At 34.4% G+C, this 20,263-nt stretch overlaps 1 protein-coding gene across 1 annotated transcript in view; it reads right to left on the bottom strand.

Moving 5' to 3' along the window:
• Nucleotides 1–1,848: 1,848 nt before the first annotated feature.
• Nucleotides 1,849–20,263, bottom strand: part of LOC143243860 (uncharacterized) — a 52,889-nt gene continuing 34,474 nt past the window's right edge. Inside the window, exons 2-4 of the mRNA XM_076487595.1 lie at nucleotides 11,195–11,356; nucleotides 5,375–5,433; nucleotides 1,849–1,972 (exon numbers count right to left, since the gene is read on the bottom strand). Of these exons, the coding sequence (XP_076343710.1) occupies nucleotides 1,849–1,972; nucleotides 5,375–5,433; nucleotides 11,195–11,356 (345 nt within the window). The remainder of the gene's footprint in view (nucleotides 1,973–5,374; nucleotides 5,434–11,194; nucleotides 11,357–20,263) is intronic.

The raw sequence follows: 20,263 nt of genomic DNA, 5'->3' as shown, positions 1-20,263 counted from the left end.
TGTTGATTACATCAAGCTGGTAGTGTTTCTGTATGATATAACCTTCATTGTTGATTACATCAAGCTGGTAGTGAGTATTTCATGTGGATATAACCTTCATTGTTGATTACATCAAGCTGGTAGTGTTTCTGTATGATATAACAACATTTGTTGATTACATCAAGCTGGTACTGTTTCTGTAGGATATAATTTACACAGTTAAATACTCGGAGTACATCCACTAATACCTATGTTGTTGTTTAATTTTTTAACATTACGTATTGTATAACTGTAACACTACCTTCAAGGTGCCGTAAATATTAATACACATCTCAAAGAACTAACTGAGAAACAACAGTAACATGGTAATGATAAACTGCTGTACCTATGATTACTTTTCTTTTACATGAACTTCATTTATTCAAGTATTATAGTAATCTTTGGAACGTGGTTATTTATTCTGCTAGGTAGTTAATGTATTCTGTAAATCTATCATCCTGTTAGGCATAGCTAATTCTGCAAGCAAAAGAGCCTTGGGAATATTATCTCTCATTAACTGTAGACAACTCAGTCAAAGCGTGATTGTAAGAAATCTCTGCCAAGAGACACTTCTCTAATTGTATTATAAATCTCTTCTACATCCTGTTATCCCAACAGGTTAATAGCTGTGAAAAATGGACGTTGAAGAGAAAGACTTCTTATCAGGGGGTCATCTGTTTAATTCCACGAATGAAAACAGTGAATAAAGAGTTGTCGGTTTCCATTACCATGTTTTCAAGACAGATTATTGTACATAATTTATAGCATTGTACGCTTACATTATTTATTATGGAAAGCAAGACTTTGAAACTGTGGAAAGCGCAAAGGCTTCGACATTCGGTATGAAATTTAGAAAACGTCTATAACTAGAATAAAAGATGTTCGTACGTAGATTAGTGAGTTTAAATACTGAACCATTGGAAAATGCGCCATTAGCATGCCAAACCTTTCTTAAGAAGTGGGAGTATAAGACGACATTGATGTTTTATTATATTAGTAATCTGGAAGATTTAACATCACATGAACTTCCCTCATCGTGTATCGAATTAAAATTTTTCAGTTTATAAATAAAAATTTGTTTTTAATTTTATCCTATGTATGTACTTACTAATCCATCTTCCTATCTATGTACGTACTAACCAATCCATCTTTCTATTTATGTACACATAAATCCATCTTTCTGTTTATGTAAATACTTATTAATCCACACATCTGCCCATTTTCACGCGAACTCAGTAAGGTAAAGAAGAAATAGAAGAAAAATAAAAACATGAACATTACAAACAAGCCAGCTCAGCCTGAAGACAAGTTAAGAAATGTCGACAGAACAAAGAAGCCTGAAGACAAGTTAAAGTGTCGACAGTACAAAGAAACCTGAAGACAAGTTAAGAAGTGTCGACAGTACAAAGAAGCCTAAGACAAGTTAAGAAGTGTCGACAGTACAAAGAAGCCTGAAGACAAGTTAAGAAGTGTCGACAGTACAAAAGAAGCCTAAAGACAAGTTAAGAAGTGTCGACAGTACAAAGAAGCCTGAAGACAAGTTAAGAAGTGTCGACAGTACAAAGAAGCCTGAAGACAAGTTAAGAAGTGTCGACAGTACAAAGAAGCCTGAAGACAAGTTAAGAAGTGTCTTATTTTCTAATATTATCAGCCCCCCTTCCCGTTGGGTAATGATTATAATTAAACAAACGCATTCTTTTTCAGGATAGTATTCGGACAGTCTCCGGTCTCAGATGCAGTAAACCTTGCGTATTTAGCACATTCATTAAGGTACATGAATACAATCATCTCTTCACCCACCCCGGCTTCTTGTAGTAATAAAAACGATGTTCACTTCACCATTACTCTGGAGATACTATTTTGGTCGTCATGGTAACCCAAAAGTCGAGGTCTGTAGTAGAAGAGAATGGAAAACAGTTCTGCGTCCAAACGCGAGTAATGGACTGAGGGAGCACTGTAGGATGGAAACCATAAACGTTCCAACTAACAATATACTGGTTAACGAAAAAATATCTTTGGTCTATGTTATTTAGTGATGTCTCTTCTCGGATTACATCTATCCACAAACACCTGATAGTAGAAACAGCTCGACATCAACAGAATAACCGATTGCACGGGTTTAAACAGTGCACCTCATGAGGTTTTTGAGAAAGTGACAAAGCGAAACATTTGTTGATTCTCAGGGTTTGGAAACATGAATCATTTCAATAAACTTATGATAACACTTAAGGTTAAAATGTCCTCTCGAATTCGTGACGTCATTTGTTAACTCTGACTGTGGCTACTTCGGACTTGCGAGGAATTTTTTATGAGACTCACACTGTATATAACACACCCACATTCAACTGGTGGAGGCCGACTCTACCCTATACGGCGAATCAGTAGACTAAGGCAATTTAGGTCGTACGAAAATAAAATTATTTTCAACACCCTTGGTTCAAGTCAACGCCTGATGAGACTTGGTAGTGTACGAAAGGCCTCACTGCCAATTGATGCAACAGTTGTGGTGAGTTTGACATATTCGTAAAGTCTTAGGAATGCTTGTGAAAACGACAAGGGGAAGCTTTGTTTTCGGCACTTGGCGTGCGCTTCAATAAATCGTTCTCGGTCGCAGTTAGTCCTAACGACACTTAAGAAACATGACCGAGAGTATAACTTTATTAGTCAGCAATGTTGGCTCCAAAACAAGTAACGAAAATATACCGTGTTGCAGAAAGCCCACAGACTGCCTCTAGCCCGTGACAGTGATATTCACAAGCGAAATCCGACGAAGCCTTTCGCTAATACCACGGCTCATCAGACCGGATGGGATACGACAGACAACGGTAGTGGTCCAGCTGCTAACATCAAAGTATTGATGAAACAAGGCATTATAAAGGAAATAGAATTTGAACATTGTATTAAATTTATTAACTTTATTTATGTAGGGGCTTACTTCGACCACAAATTAATATAAATGTATCTTTTGAGTTAACACATTCTCGGGAATTCGCGAAAAGTTACGGAAGTGCTGCCATCTTTGGACTAACAGACTAGTGGAAAGAAAGCTATTAAAAGCAGTCCTCAATTTGAGCTGATGGATTGATATTATATTGTGAAATACCTACACACAGAAATGTGCTACTTTACAAAGTTTTACTCTGCACTCTTACAGGTACGGGCATCACATTTAAATTAATTTAAAAATGAAAGTTAATGTTTGGAGTAGAAAATAGCACTCTATTTTCATGAAGATCTTTCTGAGAGCGTCATCTGTTGCAAACAAAATAAGTTAACTAAGAACATAAATTCAGATTTTGTTGTTTGTGTATGAACTGTCTACACAAGAAAGTAAAATAGATTCACAGAAACAGGTGTTTCAAGAAAGACTACTTGTAAAAATTAAACAATTAACATAAAACCGTTATGTTTTTAGGTCTGAATTCGTAACCGTACAAATTTCCTTAACTTGTGATAAAAATTTACCACAGATCTTATGGTGTTAATTTTCAATTTTCATTGCTATGTTCTCTCAGTTAGGGTGTAAAGGGTCCAAAATTAGCCGAAAACTAACTTATCTTAATAGAACTTTCAAATAGGTTCTCATAACTGATCTATTTTGACAGGGATTTCAATTCTCTATGAACTTTCTTGAGCAAACAATAACCAAAGATATAAAGTACACAAAATTATATTTTAAAAAACATTAGCAGGGATTAACAGATGAACTCTCAATAACCATCTCTAAGATCATAGACAAAAGAATCATTCCTTCTCAGAAGCAGAATTATCTTTGTTTCGTTTCACTTCTTGTCCTCTTTACTATTTTTTCACAATGGTAAATTATATTTGTCGTGTTTTCCCTGATAATTTATTTCCCGTCTATCTTCCCTGATAATTTACTTCCCACCATGATTTCTCTGATAATTCTTCCCATCATGTTTTTCCTGATAATTTTTCCCATCATGTTTTTTCAGATAATTTTTCCATCATGATTTCTCTTATAACACAATGTAGCACAAATTTTGTTCTTGGATAGTACGTGTTATTTCTTAATTGCTTATGTTGTAAAAGTACACAAAATGGCCATTATTCCCTTCAAACTTTGCTTTTGTGACCTGGATAATGAAATTTAGAAATTAACCTATTTTCTATGTAAAACAGGCAATTTGCACATTTTCATTTACATGAGGAACTTAATAAAACAACATGAATCAATATTTACATGCATTTATACTAAAGTTATACAAACATGAACAAAATTGTTTAGAAGTGAGTAGTTTTTCGAGATTTGCGACTGCAATGTAAATCACTTTCACGTATCAGCCCCCCAAATATAGACAATATGTTTTATAATAAACAGATTTTAAGTTTTGATTTTGTTCTTTACAATAAACAGATTTTAAGTTTTGATTTCATTGTTTACAAGAAATAGGTTTTAAGTTTTATTTCTGTTTACAATAAATATATTTTAACACTTTCTGCCCAGGAACAAGAAAAACTACAAATTTTGTTACATAGTGTATTTTTTTTCCCATCATGCTTTCCCAGATAATTTACTTCCCATCACAATTTCCTGATAATTTTCATCATAGTTACATCCACACTGCTGCGTTTATTCTACTTGAACCATTTCAGTTTGCAATTACAAATAATAAAAGGCATAACGTTCATCTTCTGATGTTTCCATAGTGTTCTACATCTGTATGCTTAGATTTAAACAATAAATAGCGTAGAAAAAACACCACCACCATAGTACAAAACAAAACAATCGCTCCTTTTAAAATACTGGTAAGAGGAATGTGAAATAAATTATCGGTGAGAAACGTTAAATAACATCACGGCTTCACAGTTTGTTTGTAAATCTTATTTCGCCAATATCTCGTCATAGCACGTGCAGTTTTACGTGTAACTTGACGCACCTCTGACAAAAACACACCACGAACAGAGAGAATCCATCCTAAAAAAATCTCAGCGATGTTCCTCGATTTGTAGCGTTATAAGACTTTAAAGTATACAACAGGTTTGTTCAAGACAATTCACACATGAGGTCACGTGGTCCAGGTAACAAGGATGGATTATTACTGTCTCCAATCTGTAAAGTGATCCAGATGACAAAGATGGATTATTACTGTCTCCAACTTGTAAAGTGATCCAGATGACAAGGATGGATTATTACTGTCTCCAACCTGTAAAGTGATCCAGACGACAAGGATGGATTATTACTGTCTCCAACCTGTAAAGTGATCCAGGTAACAAGGATGGATTATTACTGTCTCCAACCTGTAAAGTGATCCAGATGACAAAGATGGATTATTACTGTCTCCAACCTGTAAAGTGATCCAGACGACAAGGATGGATTATTACTAACTCCAACCTGTGAAGTGATCCGGATGACAAGGATGGATTATTACTGTCTCCAACCTGTAAATTAGCCTAGGTGACAACAAACCAACATTTACTTACAGACATCTAAACATCCTAAATTACTTTTATTTCCTCCTATCTTGTTTTTTTGTTTTCCATTTGGCAAGATGCCAGACCCTGATTTAAGAAACAATTCGTGTTATCTCTTCAGCTGAAGAATCGAGCACGACGTTACGCTTCACCTACAACAGTAAACACGTTACGCAATGTCGAGAACGAACGATAAGTTCGCAGTAATGGAAAATTAACGACAAAATTTTGTGTTTGTATGTTGTCTTGAATAAAACTAATCTGGCCAAACAATTAAATAACTAGATTAATAACAAAAATAAAGAAAAACAGTGGAATTTCAAGGCTTACTAACTGTTGTAATATTGTTTTTGTTTTTCATATTTGTAGGACAAAAAATATTGCATTGGTTAGAATCCAATTAACTACGTCGATGCGGTCAACAACGTGTTATTGGATGTGGACTGACTGGTCAGAAAACACGACTTTAATGTAACTTACGTTGACTTGTTTGTTAGGAAGTAACAACATGAGACACTAATGTAACTCCCATTCACTCGTATTCTTGACAATTATATAGTATTCTCTATTCCATTTTATGGCAACTCTAAGACAATCTAACCCTGTTTCTAATTTTGAATAATTGACCACTTAAAGTCAGCCAGTCAGCAACACCCAATCACCCATTAATCATGCTAATAGATTGACTGCCGCTTTTGTAACGCACACACAACTTAAAGTGCGACTTAGTTTTGTAATATTGCGCGGATTTGAACCCGGATCCCCAGGGCTGAAATCCAGAGTTCTACAGTATAGGAATAACCCGTTTCCTCTATTCTCAAGATCAGAGGTTCTCAACGTTTTGTCCTTTCGGGTACCAAAACAATCTCATGAAACCCCACACTAGGCCAACTTGCGGAATCTGATCCTTTAGAGTACAACAGCGATATCTAGTGAATGTTAGTTGATTAAATTTTTAAATATGGAACTATTTTCATTTCGTCGAATATATCGTTCTTTCTTGTGTTTTAAACTATAATGTGGAAACACGATATTTACCATCGAACTACAAGGTAAAGAAGACTTGAAAAAGGTTCACGAACGACTCAGATAATTATGTACTGTAAGTGTATTCACAGTCAGAACTTAAGATAAACACATCCAACTTAAAAACAACAAGGAAAACACGAACTCATAACAGTTTGGAATTTTCTCAACGCTAGACAACGGTTCGTTCGAAATACCATTTTGTAAAGATAAAGAGTTATAAACGGTCACAAGCATTATAGATAGACATTTGTTTCAGGTTGTTTGTTTGTAATTAAACACAAAGCTACACAATGGTCTATCTGTGCTCTATCCATCACGAGTATCGAAACGGATTCTACCTTTGTAAGTCCGCAGACATACCGCTGTGCTACAGGAGGAAGACTTTTTCGGATAAGATATGATTATATGCAGTTTTGACACAAGAAAATTTCTGTGTCCTTCAAAACTGCACCCTTCTTTCAATTTTAAGAAAAAAAACCCTCAAAATATCTCTCACATTACCTTGGAAACGCATTATCTGTTTAAAACTAATTATAATTTTTTATAGTAGTTTATTGTTTATTAACATACAAATTGTCCCACTATAAATCAATCCATTAAAAACAACAAAGAAACAGAAACACCCTTGTTTAATATTTTTAATTTATAACTAAAATATTACGACCACAAACCTAAAGGGTGAAGATTCGACACCATTTATTACTGTATTTATCACCCCTCTTTATGTTCAACAATGGTGGTTTATCAGAAGATTATTATACATCCCCCCCATAAAAATTTATCAGGAAATCAACATGCCCCTGCATTCAACCGTGGTGCTGTTCTGGTTGATGGATTTAAAGTTTAGGGTTTCTGAAGTCAGTTTATCAAGAAACATAAATCAAACAGGATGCTGGAAATCAAAGATTGATCGTGGAATTCCTACGAGCAAAAATATAAACAAACCACAAAACGTTTGCCCTCTTGTCCCACTTCACTAATGTCAATTCTCCAACGTAAGAAACTCGAATAAAAGTTTCCAATAATTTCAGTAAAAACCATGAAGTCCAAACCGGTCATTATTCGCATTGTTGTGATTTTAAACCTCACGTGATATTAAAACAATGCAATGTACAGTGCAGACACACACACACACAAAGAGATAAAAAAAAAAGAACGAGGTTTACGGTTTTAAAAATATAAAAACGGCTCATTGGTGCCGGTGTGAATATGTGTCAGTGCTGCTTGTTGCTCACTAGATAGCGCCACAATAGTAGGTTGATGATCTTTATTTTAATAATGGAGAATTATAATAGTCGACCTTCAGTTTAAGGTACATCTGTGTATTCTTCATTTCTAAACATTTTATTATGTAAAAAAGATACAGTTGGATTTAGAAACAAAAGCTATAGAACTGAGTTATCTGCTCTGTGTCAGCCACGGAAGTTTAAGCTCCACCCACTTGATGGTATACATCTTGAAACTCATCACAGTTAAGCCACCAGGGTTAGTTTTGATTTTTTTGAATTTCGCGTAAAGCTACATGAGGGCTATCTGCGCTAGCCGTCCCTAATTTAACAGTGTAAGACTAGAGGGAAGGCAATTAGTCATCACCACCCACCGCCAATTCTTGGGATACTATTTCACCAACGATTGACCGTCATTTTATAACGCCCCCATGGCAGAAAGGGCGAGCATGTTTGGTGCGACGGGGATTCGAACCCGCGACCATCAGATTACGATTCAGACGCCTTAACCTACCTGGCCATGCTGGGCCAAGCTACTTTGAGCACGAAAATTAAAATATCCACTATGTAGTTATGGTTACGAAATAAACAGTAATAAAGGATAACTTTAAACATATGTTTGTTTTTCTTGTTTTAGGCACAAACCTCACAATGGGCTATTTATACTCTGCCACAGTGGGTATAGAAACATGTTTTTCAATTATTGTAAGCCCTCACAATTATCGCTAAGCCAATACGGAGCAGATACATAGCATAATCAGCATTTCAATAATTTATTTGAAGTTGTATTTACCTTAATTTTAAATGTTTATGAATAAATGTATATAAATATATCAGCCACAGCTGTTATCTCGAAGTTTTTAAAATATACAATTTTAACATTGAGATATCTTTACGGGAAGTGCAATTTTCAAAATTCAAATATAATTTTAAAACCCAAAAGTTTTAAACAAAATATTAAGTCTATTAAAGAATGCAAATAGCTACTGAAGAATTTCTCTTATTTTATTCCATATATTTTCAGTTGCTGTACGCCTTTCTTTATTCCTCAATTTACAAACTAATTTAATTTCTTCGTGCGTGGCAAAAATTTTCACATAAATCATTTTACGATTTAGGCTTAATGAAAGGGAGTACTATAGATTTTACTAATTCGGCTTAATGAAATAAGGCACTATATACTTTACGAATTAGGCTTAATGAAATAGAGCACGATATAATATACGATTTAGGCTTAATGTAATGGGGTACTATATATTTTACAAATTCAGCTTAAAGACACAGATTACTATATTTGGCTCGTCTACATTTTTTCCACTAAAATAGCTCGGAATGAAAAGGATTTAACAAAAGCAAGATGTTTATTAAAAACTTTTAAATAAAACAATCTATCATTTTCAGCTAAGATAATAGAGCTAGTGCACTCTGTTGGGTATATCAAATTTAAGGGAAGGTTGAAGAAAATTATTAATTTATCATGTTAGTTGATTATATTCGCAGTCACTTTTCCCGCAAGCAAGCATCGCTGTATTTCGTAAAGTTTATTAATTTAAGAAACAGTGTTGTATATTTTAATTTTATGGCCTAGCAAGTTTCTCTTGTATACTTTTCGAAACTGTTTATTATTATTATATTATTATTATTATTATTATTATTATTATTATTATTATTATTATTATTATTATTATTATTATTATTATACTACCAACAAATGTCTTTTACTTAGCGATAAATAAAGCTTCACGGTTAGATTGTACTATTGTTAAAACGCATGTTTCATGTGTAACGAACGTTTAAAGATGCTGTCATACAACGCATATTAGTTGACAACAAAAATAAAATTAAAGATCTAGTGGAAGGTTTTTTGTTGAAACCTCTTTCATTTCTAAAATAGGTAAAAAAATAAATACATGGAATTTGTTTTTTCGACACCCATATAACACTGAGTGACAGGGTCGTAGATCCTGGGGGGATGTGGGATACATCCCTCTTCATTTTAGGTGGGGATATGGTGCATATAACTATCCCACCTACAGTTTGGTCTCTTTGAATTGTTTTATTGCATCACAGGCCTACAAATTCTGTGTTTGTTCTTATGTTCTTACCAATCGAATTACATAATTAGGCCTTGATGTAGGCTTTTCAGTAGCCGAAATCTTTAATATAGTTGTGCTTCTAAGCTTTTCGATCTAAGCGATAGTTCGTAGAGTATCAGTCAGTAGGCCTAAGTATACATGCAGAGTATCGTGGCAACAAGATTACTCTGTGACTGCATGTTTACAGCTTTCGTTTCACGTAATCAGAGATTACCAATTTGCAAATTGAACAGTCCACATAAGTGGTTGTAAAACCATCCACCCCATCGGGTGTAAAAAATCTACGATCCTGCTGAGCGAGGAAACGGAGAAGATAATCCTTGCTCAAAACGATAATGTTCTACGTCATGTTTGAAAAAAAACGATAATGTTCTACGTGTTATGTTGGATTAAAATAATGTTCTACATATTGTATTGGAAATATAACAAAACAATAATATTCTTTGTGTTGTACTGGAAATAAAACAAAACCTATGAAAGTAGAAAAGAAACAAGAATTACACAAAAGGAAATATAGAAGAAACGATTTTAGGTACTTACATTACATGAACAGCGTGATCATTATAAAGAGAGGTCAAACCTAGTTATATTTGATAAGTCATGTCATAAGAAGACGAGAATAAGGTAAATCGTTATTCAAGTCCATCAAATCTTAGTTATTAGTTTAACGACTTCAAAATTAACATAAAATTTTTTATTGTTTATGCTCTTTAAACGTAAGAGTTGAGTCTGAAAGTAACCTGTTTAGATACCACGGTACATACACGTCACCTATAACCATCCAAGAGGGTTCAGGGTTCTTCGTAAGTTTATTGGTTTCACATGGGCTTTTTTTTTTTGTGTGGTAGTATTCTTTATTTTGAACTGATATGTCAAGTGAGTTACACACTAATGAAAACACAGTAGTGGTGATTTGATATAGTCGTGATTCTTAATATTTATATTCGACAAGGTTCACAATCGGATAAAAATGACCACGTTAACCTGAAGATGACTTAAGAGGTCGAAATATTGTTCTGTACTTTATTTTAATTAAAGTTGTAATACCGATACCAGCTGTCTTTAGAATACAGATGACCATGTCACGTGCTTGGTGAACAACGATAGTCAACAATAATGAAAAACATCGAAAGCTGTTTAAAGTTGATGGTGATTATACAACAAGATTCGTCAGGTAGCGCTGCTTATCACAAAAAGCCACATGATATTTATTTTTCGAAACGAGAGCAAATCGATAGGTTGATTGGTTAGTCTTAAGATATTTCGATCAGTTCGTTTATACTAGTGGTTGTAAGTGAATAAAACAAAAGAAACAGTTTTCACTGTTATTCATCTTCTAATGTGAAAACAAAGAACTGACGCTCCTCGATATAATTATTTGTCACTCACCTCGAGAGTTACGTTCCAGTAGTCCAAGTTTGATTCATCAGTGAATTTGTCCAAGTCTCCGATGAAGTCAGAATGAATACTGTCAGACTTAGACTTCAAGTGGATGTCGGGACTCTTGGTCGGGTTTGGTGTATTTTCATTCTCAGTATTTAATATCGTATTCTGTGAAGAGATTACAACATTAGTTCAAAGTCACCACCGTCGTGACTAAAATAGTGTTAAATGTTTACCATCAAGTTAACCAGAAATAACATACATCTGTTCTGATTAAGCATTATCGAAATCCGTCCTTTAAGCGACACTGAAGAGACTCATAGAACAGGAAACATGTCAACAGTGAATAATTTTGAGTTTCAAAACTAATCAATAGGTGGAAACTACTAACATATGATAAAACATGATACAAGACTGGCCCAAATTTATTAATCGATTTGTTTTTTTTTGTTTTTTTCCCCGAGCTTTTAGCCTTTACTCATTGTATATTGCTATATGTTCCATTCTTCAAAATATAATGAACACTCAACTCTCCCCATATGAGACATTAAATCAAAGTATCCACCAACAGCATTCAGGGTTCTTCGTAAGTTTATTGGATTGGTTTCACATGGGCTTTTTTTTTTGTGGTAGTATTCTTGATTTTGAACTGATATATTAGAGAAAGGGCAGTATCTACCAACAACTGGTTGGTTAGAAGAGAGAACAGCAGCTACCACCAACTGGCTGGTTAGAGAGAGTAAAAGTACTCGAATCGAACGAAGGGATTTGTCTGTAATTCTTAAGATGTATCCACAGCTGGGAAATGTAAAGTACGTTCAGTGGAATATCAAGGTTCGAACCTTGAACCTTCACATTCACAGCTAATCCTAGGTGTTCTCATTTACGGCTAACTTGGCGGTTTTGTGTTTCCATTAAAACAAAGCCACATTGGGCTGTCGGTTGTGTCCACCGCAGGAGATCGAACCCCGAACGTTAGCATTGTAAGTCCGTCGACTTACGGCTGTCTCATCGAGTGACAAAAGTTAGAGAAGGGTTTCAGAAAAAGACATACTTCAGTATAGAACTAAACTAACTACCAACTCTCAAACTATATAGATTAATATAACACAATATGATATTTTACTTTTGGAAAGTCCGATAATTTACACCGCTAAAAATCGGGTTTTGAAACCTGTGGTGAACAGAGCACAAACAGCCTACTGAGCTTAACAACAAACAAAGTTTTCCTAATTGATAAAAATATGTCAAATAGAAATTAACCCTGATCAATATGAAATCAATATATAAAAAAAAAACGAGCCAACCATACATAATTCAAGTTTATTTTTATACAAACATTTAATGCGTGAATGAAAATTACAGAACTTGATACTTTTTGTAAAAATCTCATGTTTCCTCTAGTCTGGTGTGCTATATCTAAACGTCTGTTAAATATTTATTTTTATTACCTTCGTTCGTTCGTTACTTATTGAGAAAATTCAATCAGAATATTTGAAGTTAGATTTTCAATTTTATTTATCCAAACTTTGTGGAAGAAGAAAAAAAATGCTACAACGAGACTACCATGAAACAAAAAGACGTAGTTTAGTTCCACCAGAACAATTTACAAAGTATGTGATTTTGTACAACATGTTACTTGGTCTGTTCACAAAGAGGTTGGTTTGAACATTCTTAAAGATGGGGAAATTCATCATATTACCTCCTTTTATCTTACTTCTTCTAACCTAATTCATATATTTTACATTTATTTATTTGAAATAATTAAATATATCAAAGTTTCAATAATAAAGATCTAGGAGTGATGTTTCATCTTGAAAATACTTTATGAACGGTTCCGAAGCACTCTTCCTATCCCCTTGTGTCTCCTTAGTGTCAGAATGGAGAATTTATTGTTCTAAAAAGAAAAGAAAGGACATCTTCCACCTTGGCAAATTTGAGATTACTTGAGGTAGTTGTTGAGTAGGTTTATCTTGAGATAAGATCCAAGGTGAGTCGATGAGTAGGTTTATCCTGAAATAAGATTCACAGTGTCTTGATGAGTAGGTTTATCCTAAGATAAGATTAATGATGTCTTGATGAGTAGGTTTATCCTGAGATAAGATTCACGGTGTCTTGATGAGTAGGTTTATCCTGAGATAAGATTCATGGTGTGTGTTGTTGAATAGACTTATCTTGAGGAATACTTCAGCCTATGGTAATAATTCATTGCACACTTATGCTCATCTACTGGATCTATGTTCTGCTTGCGCACCTGCATATACGCATAAAAAATTAATATTTTAAATTATAATATGAAGGCTATGCATTAAATAAAGGTGGGATTTTAACCGCTGGCTGTTTTTGTAACTTCCGAGTCTTAAAAGTTAATTAGTTATATTCAAACAAAACTGAAAATATTTTGATATAATTCTAGCCTACAGTAATCTCGTGCAAATAGTGATATTAAAACTCGCCGTCTTAAGCACTTCTCTTTGAAAGCTAATTAAATTCTTCAAATACACTTGTTAAGTATCATTATAAAATACGTGCCTTTTAGTAGCAACGTTGTCAGTCATGAATAACGTATTATATTTATAACGGTTTAACAAAATATCCTAATAAGAAGGATATAATAAAATATCCTAATAACCAGAGAATATGTTAGAATATCTTATTTTCAATTATATCAAATAATAGAATAAAATATCTTAATCCAAATATATAATAATAAAATGCTGAAATAGCTTTTGTGCAGAAGTTTAACCACGATGGTAAGAAAAAAAAAACCTGTCATACACCTCGATACAAGTTCAAACTTAGTTGTAAATCAAATGGACTGACTGAATGAGAACACAGAGAGGTTTTTCTTTGACGGTGAGAAATAGACAAACTGGACATCAAGTGTCACGCTGTTACAACAAACGCGCAACTACATTCTTGACCTTAACCAAACGAGATACTTAAAATAACGAAACATTCATTCCACGAACAGAACAGTGTTCCTATTCAACTCGTGTGAACATTACGTCAGATGTAATATACTCACCTAAAGCGTACACACGCTCAATATGCTAATAACCCTTCAGATCAGAGGGTCTCTACCTACCTAGGGTTCTCAATCAAGTTGATTACAAAATCTCGAACATTCCCCCTTACTGGAAAACTCTCATTCGAATATATATAGAAAGAATATTAAACACCTTAACACTGCTGTGATATCTTTTACATCAGGATTCAGCCACGTGAAATGAGAAGGGCAGGAAAATAATGTTTAATCGTTTCCGTATTATTACATAACTTTGTCGTACAATACAATTAAAGAAAGCAGTACTTAACAATATCCGTATTATATTAAACACCTTTGTCGTACAATACAGTTAAAGAAAGCAGTACGTGACAATCTCCGTATTATTAAACACCTTTGTCGTACAATACAGTTAAAGAAAGCAGTACTTAACAATATCCGTATTATATTAAACACCTTTGTCGTACAATACAGTTAAAGAAAAGGTACGTGACAATCTCCGTATTATTAAACACCTTTGTCGTACAATACAGTTAAAGAAAGCAGTACGTAACAATCTCCGTATTATTACATAACTTTGTCGTACAATACAATTAAAGAAAGTAGTACTTAACAATCTCCGTATTATTAAACACCTTTGTCGTACAATACAGTTAAAGAAAGCAGTACGTGGCAATCTCCGTATTATTAAACACCTTTGTCGTACATTACAGTTAAAGAAAGCAGTACGTGACAATCTCCGTATTATTAAATAACTTTGTCGTACAATACAATTAAAGAAAGCAGTACTTAACAATATCCGTATTATTAAACAACTTTGTCGTACAATACAGTTAAAGAGGCAAGTACGTGAAGGTCTCCGTATTGTTACATAACTTTGTCGTACAATACAATTAAAGAAAGCAGTACTTAACAATATCCGTATTATTAAACACCTTTGTCGTACAATACAGTTAAAGAAGGCAATACGTGAAGGTCTCCGTATTATTACATAACTTTGTCGTACAATACAATTAAAGAAAGCAGTACTTAACAATCTCCATATTATTAAACAACTTTGTCGTACAATACAGTTAAAGAAGGCAATACGTGAAGGTCTCCGTATTATTACATAACTTTGTCGTACAACATAGTTAAATAAAGTAATATGTGAAAATCTCTCTAATATTATATCAACTTGTCGTATTTCATGTTTCATTTCTTTATAATTAAGCACAAAGATACACAACGGGCTACCTATGTTTTGCCCACTACAGATATCAAAATTCGGTTTCTCGCGTTGCAAGTCGGCAAACATGCCGTTGTGCCATATAATATAGTTAAGTCGTGTGGCTATGTGCTACCAGGTGGCGTTGTCTTTTTTTGTTTTGTTTTATCAACCCATCACAATCAGCCAATGGTAGCTGTCTTATAGTAAACCTAGAATGTATTTTGTGAACAGTTCTTGAACTGTAACCGTGATTTTTAAGACACTGATTTTCTCAAACTAAGTCGCTACAAATCTTGTGATAACAAAATGACCGCTAAACAGACAAACAGTAGTACTATGTTTATTAACAAAATGTCCCTCGTAAAACTTTATGGTAATAAGAAAAAGGCTTAGGGATTAGAGGTTTCTATAACAAAATATTTTTATGACGTTTCTGTACTCGTGTTAGTTACAGCAGCGTTGGTTTATAAGAAACGTCTGGTACCCAGGCTATTAACAGAAAACTTAACCTTCTTTACAAGCGCTTGTAGGAAAACCACTACATTAAATCAATCCTCTGACAGCGTTTCAGAAGTTCATATTATTATCCTCGATGTCTAGGTGATAACACGAGGTGACGTCAGGTGGCTGAAAGAGAAGTTTTAAATCAACACCTGGTAGTAAGGACAAGAAGTTTCTTTGTCAGCAAGAAACAAAAACAAAACAGCCCGAGATGTGTAACGGAGAAAAAGGTGTCACTGACCAGAAGTGTTCCCTTTTCACTGCCATACGAAACGTTTAACTTGGTTTTATTTTTCGTGTCCTTCCAATCGAAACGGTACATATCTGTGTTCTGGTTTCGTCATCTTTTGTACTTGTCGTTTACAACAATCAAGTAAAGATATCGTTTACAACAATCAAGTAAAGATAGCCCTTATCGTTTACAACAATCAAGTAAAGATAGCCCTTGTCGTTTACAACAATCAAGTAAAGATAGCCCTTGTCGTTTACAACAATCAAGTAAAGATATCGTTTACAACAATCAAGTAAAGATAGCCCTTGTCGTTTACAACAATCAAGTAAAGATATCGTTTACAACAATCAAGTAAAGATATCGTTTACAACAATCAAGTAAAGATATCGTTTACAACAATCAAGTAAAGATATCGTTTACAACAATCAAGTAAAGATAGCCCTTATCGTTTACAACAATCAAGTAAAGATATCGTTTACAACAATCAAGTAAAGATAGCCCTTATCGTTTACAACAATCAAGTAAAGATATCGTTTACAACAATCAAGTAAAGATAGCCCTTATCGTTTACAACAATCAAGTAAAGATAGCCCTTGTCGTTTACAACAATCAAGTAAAGATATCGTTTACAACAATCAAGTAAAGATAGCCCTTATCGTTTACAACAATCAAGTAAAGATATCGTTTACAACAATCAAGTAAAGATAGCCCTTGTCGTTTACAACAATCAAGTAAAGATATCGTTTACAACAAGCGGTTGTTTGCGTTTTCAATTGAAATTTAAGTTTTGGGTAATTAATGTTATAGTTGTGTGCCAGTTCATTAAAATTACACTTAACACATTCTAGCGTTAAGACTTCAAAAAAAGCTACAAGTGAAAACAAAGGTGGTGTTTTCTAACGTTTCACAAACATAAGTTGAAACTTCGGATTCGACTTCCTAGGGCCACAGTATACGGTATGACAGAGAATTTAACACGTAATTTCATTTGTTAGATTCGAACCTGTGTTGCAGCAAAGCTCACTTTCTGTGGTCGACTTTATTCAGTTGTCAAAGCCCGATAAACTTGTGTTTTAAAGGTTGTTTCAACTGCGAAATAGAGTGATATCAACAGACTATTGCTGGAAATATTTTTCTTTATTAACGAAATGTTTTTTTTTATTTTGTCAAATAACCAACATGGGCTAAATTACGGTAGAGTCATCCATATATATATATATATGCATACATACACATAAACACACAATTCTATAAGTAAAAACAACCCTTCTAAGGTTTCCCAGTCTCCACTAATGACAAATATTATCATAAGACCGTTATATATAAGAACGATAGTGTATTTATCTGGGGAGCTAGTGGGCTTGTCTCTGGTTTGTATACATTGACTTTCAAAAGTGTAAACTGCAATTCATTTTAATACAACCAACAGTTAGACCTTCAACCAGAACACTAGAGTGAACTTATCATTGTAATAAAGTAAAAAGAAAGCTATCACCAGTAGAAAGTTGTTGGTGAGTAGCTTGTGGCACGTCACGATAGCAGGCAGTTGTTGGTGTGTAGCTTGTGGCACGTCACGATAGCAGACAGTTGTTGGTGTGTTGTTTATGGCACGTTGCAGTAACATAGCTGTTGGTGTGTTGTTTATGGCACGTTACAGTAACATAGTTGTTGGTGTGTAGCTTACGGCATGTCACGATAACAAACGGTGTGCATCTTAAGGCATGATAACAGACAGTTGTTGGTGTGTAGCTTACGGTATCCGATAGTGTACCCTAATTTAAGTTATAGACTAGAGAGAAGACAGTGAACAACACCTACCACCAACTCTTGAATAGGTGGATTTGACTCTGATAATGTACAATGATACGGGATGCGAACCTCAAATCCCCAATTTTACAGTCCAGCACGATAACCATTATACAATGAAACGCACATCAGAATCTCCAAACTCTGTACACACACAGTAGCGAATATTTGCCCCCATGCATATTTTTTACTCAAAATCGCAGCTTACAAAATACCAGGCACCAGACAACTTCAGACGAAAAGGCCCTTGCCCTACGAAACATTATCTGATCAGAACAAGAACTGAAATCATTTGAAGTGAGTTCACTTGGTAACGAAACTAAAACTTTACGAAAATGCTCTGAAACTACCTACCTACTTTACCTTCCATAATTTGGTGTTCTTTTTAATCATTTAAAAAAAAAATGTAAAAACTCTGGTCCATCCACCAAAACTCAAGATAAGTCACGTGACCAACGTACGTGTGATATATTTATCACTGAAAGGAGCGAACAGTTTTCCAACAGCTTCAGTCATTGATTTAATTCGATTTAAGGAAATAATAATGATATTGTAGACCCAACCTGTTGATATTCCAACACTGACTCATGTTAAATCTTATTACTTTTCTACACTGAGTTACGTTAAGCCTAATAATTCTCAACACTAAGTCATGTTGAATTTGATTGCTCTACAATGTTAAGTGAAGAACATAATCCCACTTTTATGTTTTAACAATTAAGTAAATATCCCTTGTACTTAGTGGTGTTGGAAAACAAAGAAATATGGATCAACACTAGATATCAGGACCATCCTGATATAAGTGGTGTCCATATTCTGGCAAGTAAAGTGCAGTGAATTGAACAGCTGAAAGTTCAAAAACATAAAAGTCAGTGGCAAAAGCTGTCAACATGAGTCAGGCAACAGTAATGCAACATAATCAAGAAGAATGTCCGTCTGTAAAAACAACACAGATCACGTGTACAGAAGTTGTTCCCAAGACATGTTAATATACCTATATAGTTCTGCGTGTTCTGAACGTTAACATCAACGCTGGGAAACTGTTCTACTCCCACGCTTTATAGATTATAGAAAACTCGGGCAGTCGTAGTGTGATTTGAGCATGATAGCCTTGCGGTAGAGCCTTTGCAGTGAAACTAGGCTTGAGAATTGACTCTTGTCAAGATGCATGGTCGTCAGATGGAGTATGACTAAACGAAGGGACATGGACTTCAATGCAAATATAATGTGCTAAACGTCTGTACAAAAGATCGTAGAGAATAAAACTCTATTTCTCTATCTCATAGTTTATCTAACTCTTTCTTCTTGCTTATCTCCCTCTATATATATATCCATTTATCTGTTAATATACCCATGTATGTTTCTCTACTTCTCTATACATCTTATATATTTCTCTTTCTCTCTCATTATCAATTAGTCAACCATACAACGCTTATTATTATCTTTCTATCAGTCGTCTACGCAACAGCCACTGTTTTAAGGAAAAACCTGTTTGTTACCATGTTGCAAAGCATGTTTCATAAACTACAGAAGTAATATTATACCAGGTTTATTTAGTTACTCGGTTAATTTGTACAGACCTGGCGGAAACAGCTCTCTCTATTTTCTACATTTGTTGATTTATGTTGTTCGGTTTGGTTTGCTGTGTTTTGAATTTCGCGCAAAGCTAGGACGATCTACGCTAGCCGTCCCTAATTCAGTAGTGTAAGACTAGAGGGAAGGCAGCTATTCATCACCATTCACCAACAAATCTTGGGCTACTCTTTTACAAACGAACAGTGGGACTGACCGTAACATTATAACGCCTCCACTGCTGGAAAAGCGAGCATGTTTCGTGTGACGGGGATTCGAACCCGCGACCCTCGGATAACGAGTCGAGTGCCTCATGTTATTCGGCAGAAGGAAACATCAGCACCACAACAGGTTAACAAGACTAAACTGAATTTAGTGGCAGACTCGTTGGAAAGGGTTGAGAATTAGAAACGCCCCCTACATCTTCATCTGAATGAAACTGACATATTCTTATAAATAACCGAGAATAAAATCTTACCTTACAATCATTCTCTTGATTAAAAAAAATAAAAACAATTTCAGTTATTTAATCAAGTTGTGAGAAGAAATTCAAACTTCTTAAAACAACAAGAGTCAAAGATATCAAACTGCCAGCAGAAAAAAGAATGAAAATTGTCATCAAAATATCTCTCACTCAAACAGAATTACAAACCAAAAACTGAAAGTACTTAATTCATCAAAAATATAGAACACACTTCATATTACTGAGAGAAAAAAGCAATAGTTGAAAGAGAAGTCACGATTATA

Source organism: Tachypleus tridentatus, chromosome 2 (genome assembly GCF_004210375.1).
Source record: "Tachypleus tridentatus isolate NWPU-2018 chromosome 2, ASM421037v1, whole genome shotgun sequence".
NCBI classification, from domain to species: Eukaryota; Metazoa; Arthropoda; class Merostomata; order Xiphosura; family Limulidae; genus Tachypleus; species Tachypleus tridentatus.
The sequence above is the reverse complement of the archived record's forward strand: the minus strand, read 5'-3'. Positions and strand labels throughout refer to the sequence as shown.